The sequence below is a fragment of the Lissotriton vulgaris genome, chromosome 5 (genome assembly GCF_964263255.1).
Source record: "Lissotriton vulgaris chromosome 5, aLisVul1.2, whole genome shotgun sequence".
NCBI classification, from domain to species: domain Eukaryota; kingdom Metazoa; phylum Chordata; class Amphibia; order Caudata; family Salamandridae; genus Lissotriton; species Lissotriton vulgaris.
Window position 1 is genome coordinate 1051448476 of NC_141693.1, and position 12478 is coordinate 1051460953.

The following is a 12478-nucleotide window of genomic DNA, read 5'->3' on the forward strand; positions in this document are numbered from 1 at the left end:
ATCAATAGAACCATTTCTCCAAGCACTACAACTTCAATCTGATATCATTCCTTTTAAATTTGGCCCGCATACACTAAAAATCACAGCTTATGCTGACGATATTGCTATCTACTCAACTGATATCGTAAAAGCTATGCAAGGTATTAAGGTAGAAGCTACCAGATTCGGGGACGTATCCGGATATAAATTAAACATAAATAAAACCCAAATAATTGGCAACTACAAACCGGGGAGTGCAATTATTGGATTATGTCAAACGGCCACCTATCTAGGGGTTAGGATCACTGCTCAAGTCAAGAATATAACGAAAATAAATTATGATGAATTAGTTAAAACTACTAAAGATTTATTTAAAAAATGGCATAAACTACCCTTAAATATCGTAGGCAGAATTAATCTGATACATATGATAATACTACCAAAATTCCTTTACTTATTCCGCTCTATTCCTTTGGCTTTAGGTAACTTATTCTTTAGAAACCTGGAAGGTATCTTCAGTAGTTTTATATGGGGATATCATAAAGCCCGCAGATCTATGACTCTTTTAAAAGGGACTATAGAAGCAGGAGGGCTGAACTTTCCGGATTTTAAATTATACTTTTGGTCCGCTTATGTTGGACGTATGAGATACTTAATTAATTCGGAAGGATCAGACAATCAACCATACTTTTTAACGTTTATGTTCGATAAGGATGCTAAGTTTTTTCTTTGGAGGATCAACGACCCTAATTATTTTAAAAGAGTACAATTCAAGACCGCAAGAGATTTGTTAAAACCTGGCGCAATATACAGGCTTTTTGTAATTTGACTTTCTTTCACCCTAATTTAATTTTATGGGGAAATCCGGGCTTACCCGGGATATTTAACGATGGAGCCGCCAATATATGGCGGGCGCATGGAATAAAAACACTCGGAGACTTATATGGCGCACAAGGGCTGTTGAGCTTTGAGAGCCTTAAAACACTATATAATGTTACTGATACCATGCGATACAAGTATATGCAAATATATGATTTCCTGACTCGAAAAATGCAGCTTCAGAGTATCTCAGAGCCCACTGTTATCTGGGAGAGCCTGTATTCTCAAAAGAATAAGTCCCTAATAAGTCACTGTTATAAACGTTTTATTACATACAGAGTTAGTGATTGTAGTATCTTGGTGGAGAAATGGAATAGGCTGCTAGGGAGTAATATTAGTTCAGCAGCTATCAACAGATCTTTGGGCAATATCCATAAAGTCGTTCTTTCCTCAAGTTTAAGATTGCAACAATTTAAGACAACTTGCATGCTTTATCATACCCCTGAAAGAATTTCTAAATGGGCTTCTAACAGTAGCTATACTGATAGAACTAAATGCCCTAAATGTTCGTTGGCTGCGGCAGACTTGGTGCATATGTTGTATACTTGCCCTAAGATATCTGAATTCTGGACATCGGTTGAGAATGTAATGAAATTAAAATTAGGATGTACATTTTCCCTGGATCCGGCTTTAGTTCTGCTTGATGTTAATATCACGAACACTCCACATAAGTATATAATTACAATCATGCTATCATGCGCAAAACTTATAATCGCCCGCGCTTGGATTTCCCCTACACCCCCACACTTCATGGAATGGTGGTCATTACTTAATGAGATTCACTGTATGGAATCTACTCTGGCTAGGATTAGAGGCAACAAGGCCTTGGTTAAATTTGATAAGATTTGGGGGTCTGTTATTTGCTGAAACGAATACTTACACAAGGCCTACTTAGCACATGAATATCGATTTATAATATTTGCCTGCAACATGAATTACACTTTATGTGTCTGGGTCTAATGAGAATTCATTTATTATGATATGTTTATCCTGTCCATGATCAGAAATTCTTTTTTCCTTTTCTTCTTCTTTTTCTCATTGTTAAACTTCTTGATATGTGTGTTTTTGATTACATTTCTTTCCTGTGCTGCTAATAAAAAATGTTTAAAAAAAAAAAAAGTAATGGAGAAAGATTAGAGGATAAAACATTGTGTAATACAGTTTGGGAAAATGTTAAGATAGGGTATTTATTCAAAAAAGAACAATTTGACATAAAAACAACATGTTGAAAGGAATGATCCTTCAACAGAGAGCGTTCTAGAAGAACCCAGGTAGGTACAGGAGCTCCATCAAAATCATAGGCTACAGAAAAGGATTGTTTGATCAGGAAAGCGGAATGGTACATTTTAAAGTTGGGAAATCAAACTCCACCTTCAGGTTTAGGACGAATCAGTTTCTGTAGCGCTATTCGGGATGCTTATCATTCCACAAAAATTTTGTACAAATAGAGTTAATGCGGGAAAAATAGGACATGGGAATCTTGAAAGGAAGCATAGACACCGTATAGAGAACATGTGGAGTAATCATTTTTAATTGAGTCCAGTCTACCCCACCAGGAAAGAAATAATGGGGACCAGAGTTGAAGAAGGGAGGAGAGTTTCTTTATAAGAGAATCAAACGTAAATTTAAGGGTATCCTTCAAGGAGGGAGCAAACCAAATACCAAGGTATTTAATTTTAGATGGACACCATGCAAAATCAGTATTATTAAACATGTATTGGTAGCAAAGTGAATTAAGTGGGAGGACTTCAGTTTTGGAGAGATTCAATTTATATCCCGAAATAGAGGAATATAAACGGACCTCATCCATGAAAGGCGGAAGGGAGGTTTCAGGATTGGACATGTACACCAGCACATCATCTGCATACGCGGACAATTTAGTTTCTGTAGATGCCAATTTAAAACCAGTGATGTCAGGATTAGAACGAATTCTCTCTAAGAAGGGCTCAAGACAGAGAATAAATAACAGGGGAGAAAGGGGACATCCCTGACGAGTACCTCTAGATAGGGAGAATGACTTGGAAAAGTGGTTGTTGACAAATATACTGGCACGAGGGGAGGAATAAAGGAGTTTAACCATAGAGATAAAAAAGGACCGAAACCAAACCAGTGTAGTGTACGTATGAGATAGTGCCAGTTGATACGGTCAAAAGCCTTCTCAGCATCTAAAGACAGTGCTGCTAAAGGAACTTTAAGATGTTTGCTGTGCGCAATGACATTAGAGAATAAGCGAGCATTGTCCGCAGCAAGCCTCCCCTTCACAAAACCCACCTGATCTGTCTTGATAAGGCGGGGAATAAGGGAATCAAGGCGAGAGGCAAGTATTTTAGCAAAAATTTTGCAATCATAATTTATTAGGGAGATAGGGCAATAGTTTTTGCACTGGGTGTGATCTTTATCAGGTTTAGGAATGATGATAATTAGTGCATCCAAAAATGACCCAGAAGCCTTCGCACTACTAATAAATGAGTTGAAGAGTTGGAGGAGTTTAGGGGCAAAAAAGGTATGAAAGGAAGAATAAAATTCTACAGGAAGGCCATCAGTGTTTTTGCCTGTAAAGTTAAGCACATGACACCCTATTAGGTCCATGTATAGGCCTGAAACTTTGAGGGGGCTGCTCCTACCTAAAGCCCCAGGCATGCATTTAAAAAACACATTCAAAACACAGCTTTGAGTGGGCTACAGGCAATTATTGTATTGTATTGTAATTGCATTTATATTGGGCTTAGTACCCCTGACGAGGCGCCAAAGCGTTTTTTCGGCAAGTAGCATGCTACTCCTGAACCCATAAAGGATTAGTGTTGAATTAGTATAGTGAAATATGAAAGTAATTTGAGTGGTGGATATGTTAGTCAGTGTTTTGGATTGAAAAGGATAGCGAAAGAATAGAAGAGGGAAAAAGCTTTGCATTTATATAGCGTTTGTTATCCCTGATGGGGTGTTGAAGCGCGTTCTTGGCGAGTAGCATGCTACTCCGGAATACATAAAGGATTAGTGTTGAATTACTATAATGAAATATGCAAGTTATTTGAGTGGTGGATAGGTTAGTCAGTTATTTGGATTCAGAAGGATAGCGGAGGGGTAGAAGAGAGAAAAAGGTTTGCATTTAATTGTTACCCTTGATGGGGTGTTGAGGCGCTTTTGGGCGAGTAGCACTATATTTATTTGAAAATAGTGAAATATTCCGATATAGCCTATTGTGCCATTACTCTTGTATTAGTTTTGATCCATTTTTTCAGGACTTTTCCCTAACTTAGCAAAAATTACCTCCTACAACAACTGTTTCTTCTTTTCCTGCATTGAAACTGGCCTTCCCTAGGATCCTGGAAGAAGTGGTACAATCTCTTGTTACCAACCTTCTCAAACCTGTGATTGCCTTTAATATTTCTTGTTGCTAAGCCTACAAATCCTTCACTGGATCCATGAAATCTTTCATGGATGAGAAATTGCCCCACTGTATGTCCAGGCCACAATCACACAACACATCCTGGGATGCTCTGCTAATTACAAGGGGACTGAAGTCAAGATGGAAAATAAAAGAATAGAAACCCAGTTTTTATTAAAGATAAATTTTGAGTCTTTATAAAAAAGGTACACAAAAAGATGTTCAGCCATTATAGGAAGTTTACTGGGACCAGGAAATCAAATAGGCTTCCACCCACCCTTCCTCTCTTTTCCGGCTCCTCAGATCTGCTCTGACTAATGCTAGCAATTTTACCAAAGGTAGGCCATTGCAAGATTTTGGTAACCGCCTGAAGCATTCCTTTTAGCTCCTGTTCGAAGAACTGGGCTTGACCTCTTTAATAGATTCAACATACAATCCTCAAAAGCAGTAGGATTATTTGGAGGAACCGTTGGGCCTTTAGTATTGCCTCAAAACCACCTAAATCAGCAGGGCAGACATTTGTGATTGTGCGGTTGCTGTTGCGTAGTTCCCATGATGCATGCGCCTGCTTCAGGAGCGGTCCCGTGGACAGGCCTCTCTGACAGTCTGCTTTAAGCGCAGGCCTGCGTGTTGCTGCTTCCTGTGTCTGTTTTTAAAGCGGGCCTGTGTGCGTGGTTCCCTGTCTGTGCCCGGGGCCCGCCCCCTCGGAGGGCCCTCCTTTGTCCTTGATCTCTGTGTGCGGGAGTGACGGCGGCGGTGGGATCGCAGGAGGCTGTGGGCCCCTCCAGTCTGCATTCTAGAACCCAGCGGGCTGGCGCGCGGAGGCAGCGCCCTTTTAAGAGAGGAGGAGCCCGGGCCTTTGATGCGCGGCGCTGGGCGGCTCACGTGAGGGGTGGGCGCGCCGAAGGGGCGGGGCCGGGTCAGAGCCCGTCCGCAGCCCCAGCTGAAGCCTCGCCAGGCTGCAGCGCTCATCGGCCACCGCTGACGGAAGGTAGCAGCGTCGGCCACCGCTGACGGAAGGTAGCAGCGTCGGCCGCCGCCCGCCCAGTCTTCCGGATCGGTCTGGAGGGAGCCACCGAATACCGGGCACCGCTAGGACTGCGTAACAGAGGCAGGGAGTTACGGGCCAGGGGGCGTCCCGCGAGCGGCTCTGTTTACAGCAGAAACAAGATGGCTGAGAGGAGCGACTGATCGACAGCCGCCGCCGAGCAGCGGAGCTACTGGGGCGAGGAGCCGAGGGTCCGGAGCTGTGCGGCCGCCAGTCCTACTGTGGTATCGAGGGAGGAAAGACCCTCCACGAGCCTGCGGCATCTGTCAATTGTACCCGCAACCCACCTCCGTCATTCGGGGCTCAGGAGGAGAGCGCCCCCCAGGCTCAGAGACGCCCCCGAACACTCGAGCCCCTCTCCATAAAAAAACAGGGATCCATTTAGGGCTGAGCTGGTATTTTTTTAAGACTGACCCCAGGCTGTCTTTTGCATTTTGTTTTTAACGAAGACGTTGCCTTTGTTTCCCCCCCTCCTATACAAACAAACTGGATAATAGAAAAAAAACTTTAAAAATCTACGAGGATACCCGGCTCCGTGATTTCGAGCAGGAAGACAAATTCGCTCATTATTGCAAGAATTACAAAACAAGATGGCTGAAGGTGGCCGTGATGAGTGTGTTGGATTTTTTTGATCAGATGAAAAAGGCACAGCAGCAGCTGCCAGCTCGCCGTTAAGTTTCCCTTCGCCGAACCGAGACCACCGCCGTTTAAAAAAAAAAAAAAAGAAAAGCCGGTGTCCCTGGAAGCAGTTTTATATTCCTTTTCTGAAGCAGTCCTGTGCGGATTGGGGCTGTCGTTTGCGCCGGTCGACTCCCACCCTCGGTCTCTGGGCTAGATCTGAAATAGCTTTCATGTCCGAGGGGGAGGGAGAGTAAAGGAGGCACCGAGGGGGGAAGGGTTATGATTAACAGCGGACACATTCCTCCTCACCCTGATCAAGGCATGCCTGCTGACCAGCACAGCGTTTCTCCACCCTCCGCCCAAAGGCTACAATGTGCATAGCCTAGCAGACTCAAGGCTTTTAAAAGAAATATTTTCTTTCGAGGATACATTGTATAAATAGCTCTATTCTTTTAGGGAGTGATAAACGAGATTCTGCTATCCGTAATGTGCCCTGCCTGGTTCAAATAGGTGGAAGGACTGGTTTCATTTTTTTTCTATTTTTCTCGCCCTGGGCTGGAATTTAATACACGTGATTAGCTGGTCTCTCCCACGGAGCTGCTTCCCCTTAGCAGCAGAGTGTGCCGAGCAGCCTTTACAGCTTTGAGACTATTTTCTGGTGAGGCCTCCTTCCTCTTCCTCCCTGGGCCTTTTTTTCCGACTGCCGTGTTCATCCTCAGTGATCCTGTTCATTAATGGTGTTTTGTAGTGTTACAAACGCAGTTTATACTACTAACCATATCTAAGCAGCTCCTATTCGACGGCTTGTATGGAACTTGGACATTGTGTTTCTTCACGTGGATATCGATCGCTGCTTGGGGGTTTAACGCTTCTGGCATTGATATGCTTGAGACTTCTAGGGAGCCATCTTTTAGGCAACACTGCCTTGCAACACTCTTCTAATTGAAGTCAGAAATATTGGTATATGGTGTATGTGCAGAACTGCGTGATGGTCACGAAGTAGCAGAACCTGAGCACACACGGTCGTTAGATCCGTGCAGCGAGATAAAATCTCATTGGTTATAAGGTGCACGTTAAAATAGGCCCACCTCCCAAGCGTCTTCCGTTTTTTGATAGGACCTTGATTGTACGCCTTTGCGATGGAGTTGGCAGAGAACTGGAAAAACTGTTTTGAGGAGGAGCTGATTTGCCCCATCTGCCTACATGTGTTTGTGGAACCAGTACAGCTACCTTGCAAGCACAATTTCTGCAGGGGCTGCATTGGCGAGGCCTGGGCCAAAGAGACTGCGCTTGTTCGCTGCCCTGAGTGCAACCAGGCCTACAACCAGAAACCCACATTGGAGAAGAATTTAAAGCTTGCTAACATTGTGGAGAAGTTCAACTCGCTGAATGTGGAGAAGACTCCCTCGGTCTTGCACTGTGTGTTCTGCCGCCGGGGGCCACCCCTACCCGCCCAGAAGATCTGCTTGCGCTGTGAGGCGCCCTGCTGCCAATCCCATGTACAGACGCATCTCCAGCAGCCCTCCACAGCCAGGGGCCACCTGCTGGTTGAGGCAGATGATGTTCGGGCCTGGAGTTGCCCTCAGCATAATGCCTACCGACTCTACCATTGTGAGGCAGAGCAGGTGGCGGTTTGTCAGTTCTGCTGCTACTACAGTGGGGCGCACCAGGGACACTCGGTGTGCGATGTGGAGATCAGACGAAATGAAATTAGGGTAAGTGATGTATTGTTCTGTCCTGTTTTGATGTGGTAAATTCTAGAATCCCAAGTGGTAGCTGTAATGTCCGGATCTGGATCACTTGCTCACTGGTAGCAAGCAAGGACACAATGTGTTGGGGTTTCTTTATATCCCTTATAAGTGGAACATGACCTGGCTGTGCTGGCATAATTTTTCTATTTTTAGGTAAAGCTTGACTTGACTTCGCTTATATACATCTTTTATAGTTACAGACTGGTAAGAGATTTTTTACAGCTGTAGTGAGGGCACAGGTACTTGCAAACCTGGACCAATCCCGTAGACTCCTAGGATTGGGTTAATAATAGTGGTAAGTTAATGTACAATGTCCTGTGGGATTCATTCAAATGTTAACAAACAGGATGTGTACCCAAAAGGATGAGCCCTACGCATAATATACATCAGTCAATGTTACAATAAAAATGTGGTCAAGACCGGTTATTTAAAGTATGAATATTTGTTTTAATAGCTTAGTAAAGAATATTCTTTAAAGTTAAGACATTACCTCTCTAGTGTGATGAACAATTGTCTTTGGGATTAGTCTGGATATATTGAACATATGACATACTGTTTTTACAGCCTTCATTTGTGTGTGTGTGTTTTTTTTGGGTTATATCAGCAATAGTGGGTGGGGGAGGTTAAAGGGATATTTGGAGTCCCTTTCCTCTTGACGCCTACACCCAGCCAGTATATAAATGGCAAACTGTATCAGTAAGCCGCGCTGTAAAGGGCAATCACGAACACTGGGATCAATTAAGGCCCCCAGTTTGAAGACCTGTGTCCCTAACTAAGGGCCCATGTCTGACAAGGCCTGAATGTTTGGACCTATTGTTTCCATTGCTTCATGTTTTGAGGCCAAATCTTAAATACTTTTCTTTCATCATGGTAGTCATATCAACGTCTGAGCCGTACTGGACTTGATATATATTATTTTTGTGTGCTTGCATGTTCCTGTAAAGGTTAATGTTCAGATCAGTTTGGGCACTGTCCGTTTTGTAGACATGGACACCTACAGCGGATGTTTTTGATATCCAGAATTGACTGTAAAAGTAATGTCCCATTTCCTCTTATGTTGTCACTGAGCATTGTAATTCATTGGAGGTCTGAATACTGAGTATCGAAAGAATTAAGATGCTGGTTTGATTTTTAAAAAAGGCCGGAAAAAAACCAAAATGGTAATGAGTTGGCCACATAGCATCAGGGATTGAATGTTGGGTGAATTTGGGAGGATGGTGGTAAGATTAAGAATGTGGTCCCTGATAGAGTGGTTGTGTGTGTGGGGGGCGGGGGGTGCATTACCCATGCACCATTGGTAGAGGTTAAAGGCAAGCTGTAACTAGAGACTAGCATAGCTAAGGAGCAATCGCCTGTGGCCAAGATATCCTAGGGAAGTGTATGTTGGTTGAGATGCATGGCTAAGTAGTTAATGAAATTAGGGAATGTGTTTTGCCGGAGGTAATCTGAGAAGGGGATTGAATGCTGGGCTAATGGTTAATGAGGAATTGCATATCCAAGTGGCTATGTGGTGAAACATTGTGTTCCACCGTGATATAGTTGTTGAAAATATTTCAATGCATTGGAAAGGGACCAAGACCAATGGTATATATGGACATTGCTTACTATGTTTTAATTTTTTTTGTGTGCTAGGAAAACTGCCTAGGGCATTTCATATTCGCAATATTCAGATTAACCTTTCTTTTTTATTTTTGTTTTCTTGGTTCACTGCATGTCTAGGAATTTATCTGGACTATTTTTTTTTTCATTTCAAGAAGATTTTATTGAGCGAAATAATGATCCAAATAATATCCAAATCAAAATACAAAGATGCGATACATTCCAATATGAGCAGAAATGTGAAAACATGGGCAATACTTGATCAATGACAAGCTCAATGTAAGTAAAATTGGAGAACAGGCAACTAAAATGAGGGTAATGAATTGAGCCAAAAGAGGAATACATTGTTCAGAACGTAGAACGTATCAGTCCGTAAGGTGAGGACAGGGGCAGGGGGAGGTAAGAGGAACAACAGGAAGAAGGAAGGAGAGCAAGGAAAAAAGCAGCAGAAAGAAGGAACGGGAAGAGAGGACAGGAAAGAGGAAGAAAGAAAGAAGGAAGGAATCCCACAGGAACAACCCAATGTAATGCACCTTACCAAACAAGAAAATTAGGTAGACATAACAGCAGGAAATGGAGGGACTACACCATTCGCAGAGAGTTCCATATATTCATCCAGAGTTGCCCAAACCCCACTAGAGATGGAAGGTGACAGGTGTGCTAGATCTACTGAAGTGTGAGCACTGCGTAAGAAGGAAACCCATGCCCACCAAGTGTGATTATCTGGACTATTTTAACACCATCCTACCTATAAGTGGAGCTTTGCATTCCAGATGAATCTATCTGAACATTAGACAAAGCAAGATGTCATAGAACATTGATATTCAGATGACATTTTTCTTTAATGTATCAGTTATTGAATTCTGGGCCTGCTACTAGAAAGAGAACAGTTGGAAATTAGTTGGTGAACTTGTTGATTGCTTCGTTATGTGCAAGTCCTGCTTCTTGCATAACCTCCAAAAACAAACCATATTGGATGCTCAGCTTTAGGGTGTATTTTAGACTAGTGCGTTAGCGGGTTGATGGGAATTTATTGATAAGGAGAAGTGCAGCAGAGGGGTTATTTCTAACAACCTACTACAGTACAAATTTAATGGGAGTGTGTTATACATAACTTGAATGCCTAAACAAAACCCTTAGTTTTTCAAACATTCAGGTCTTTAAAAGTGCAAACATATAGGTAACAGGGAATACGAATGCGTATTATTTTTGTTTCCATCCCAATACGGTCTAATTTTTCAGACAACAGGGGGCCTTTATTGATGGTATCAGTACTTTGGGGACTTTCCAACGCGTGTTGCCTTCAAAACATTACCACCACATTAATGCAAGTGAGAAGTGCATTTGGTTGTCTTTTTCCTTGTCTCTTAAGTGCCATTACTAGTTCTAAGGGCCTACAATAATCTCACCAAGTTATGCACATTAAGTAGGACGACCATTGTTACTTTTGCACACGTTTGCTTGCATCTTCTGAACATCCCTCATGTCACAATTGGACTTATTCATTTGAAAGAGCCAAGCATTGTTGAAATGGAAAATCATATAGTTCACAGGTACATTGTACAGTAAGTATGCTCATTAGTTTGAATTTTGAGTAGTTTTGTCATCTGAGAAATTAAGATCTTAAGGGTCATAAGGGCACATCTTGTCATTGGGTTAATTAAAGTAAGATGTTGAGAAGAGACGGAAAGCTGTACTATCTGCTACATCATTAGCTAGAGACCGTTTGCTATCTTCATTCCACTCCACCACAGAAAATATGGTTAAAACTTGTGGCTTTTAGGGTCAGTGTGGTTACCCTCCTTGATGGTGATATCTCACTTCGGTGTCATAGAACCACCCCAGCTATTGAGAAATATGGTAGTGGTGCAATCATCTGATTTTGCTGGTAAATGTCTATCATTTATCAGAGTCTAAGATTTTGTACTACATAGAACTAAAGCTCATAGAATAAGATTCGTATTGAACGAAAAAGTCTGGATACCCCTTTCAGACATCCCAAGGAAAGGGTGAAGACTCCTGCTGTGTCCATGGTGCTGCCCAGCAAAGAAAAGTGAGAACTGCCAATTGTCTCCTTTTTAGATGGTCTCAATTATGCGGGACCCCCCCTCCCCGAAAGAGAAACTCCTTTGGCAATCCTGTTCTTGAGTGGAGTTGGAGGTAGCAATGGAGAAATTAGCCAGGCACAAAACTCCCCCCCCCCCCCCCCCCGATATCCGGAAGGAGAAGAGCGCCTGGCTTTACCAGGAGAAGATCCATAAAGAAAAACTATCCAACTATACTAGCTAGATGAAGATCACAACGAAAACCTAGGAAACAAAATGTTGCAAAATATGTTGCAACACATGTTTCTCTCATAAGGCCTCCTTTTTTATATGCTTCAAACAGGAATTGGCATCACAATAAGAGACTCTGACATCCTCTAATGGACAGACCACCATCTGGAAAGGGCCCTTTGTATGCCATGCTGAATTCTGGATTGCCACTGTTGCCCTTCGTGCACCACATGGCTTGCAAAGAAACAAAAATCTTTCTGGGTCACAATGAGCATGAAAGTGCTGGAACAACATGGGCATTAAGGATGCTCAGCATCAGTCTGAGCGTGGAGTCTGGCAGTGCCTTGATAGGGAGTGCTTGAAAGAGTTCTTTCTCTTCTGATCTCAGGCATTCTTGGTATTGTCCATTGCACAGGTTTCAGTGCTCGTGTAATACCGGCTTTGAACTAGTGCAGGTCTTTCTCTTCGACCTGTGTTGAGAATTTGGAATCTGGCCTTAAGGTCAAAACCTACTTTTATACTGCTCTGGAATACAGCTGTCTTCCAAAGGTAATACACTTTAGAGTAATATTGGCCTTCAAATTGTAAGTATATCAACATGTCTTTGCCGTTGGGTCCTCTCTGAATTGCCACTTCAGATAATTAGCACCTTGCCCTAGCCTTATAGCCAAAGAGATAATTTGGCTTGAGTATACTGCATGTGGTTCCCCCTTTTTTTGCTATTTCCCTTCTTTCGCTTTCCTTTTAACACTCTTGTGTCGCTCTCTGTCAAAAATCAATAAGATTCAGCATCTTTTCTCGTTCTCAATTTGGCCTATTTATCTGATCTAATCTTTGGAAGCTTTACTGTTTGCTACTCTGTGTGAGAATTCGGTGGGAAAAGGGTCTGCATTATTGCTCTGGGCAACCCAACAAAAACTTCAAGCCCCACCTACCATCT

At 42.7% G+C, this 12478-nt stretch overlaps 1 protein-coding gene across 1 annotated transcript in view; it reads left to right on the top strand.

Annotated features, from left to right (window-relative positions):
• The first annotated feature begins 5131 nt into the window (after nucleotides 1-5131).
• Nucleotides 5132-12478, top strand: part of TRIM8 (tripartite motif containing 8) — a 104396-nt gene continuing 97049 nt past the window's right edge. The window contains exon 1 of the mRNA XM_086922695.1: nucleotides 5132-7627. Coding sequence (XP_086778821.1) covers nucleotides 7052-7627 — 576 coding nt within the window. The 5' untranslated portion in view covers nucleotides 5132-7051. The remainder of the gene's footprint in view (nucleotides 7628-12478) is intronic.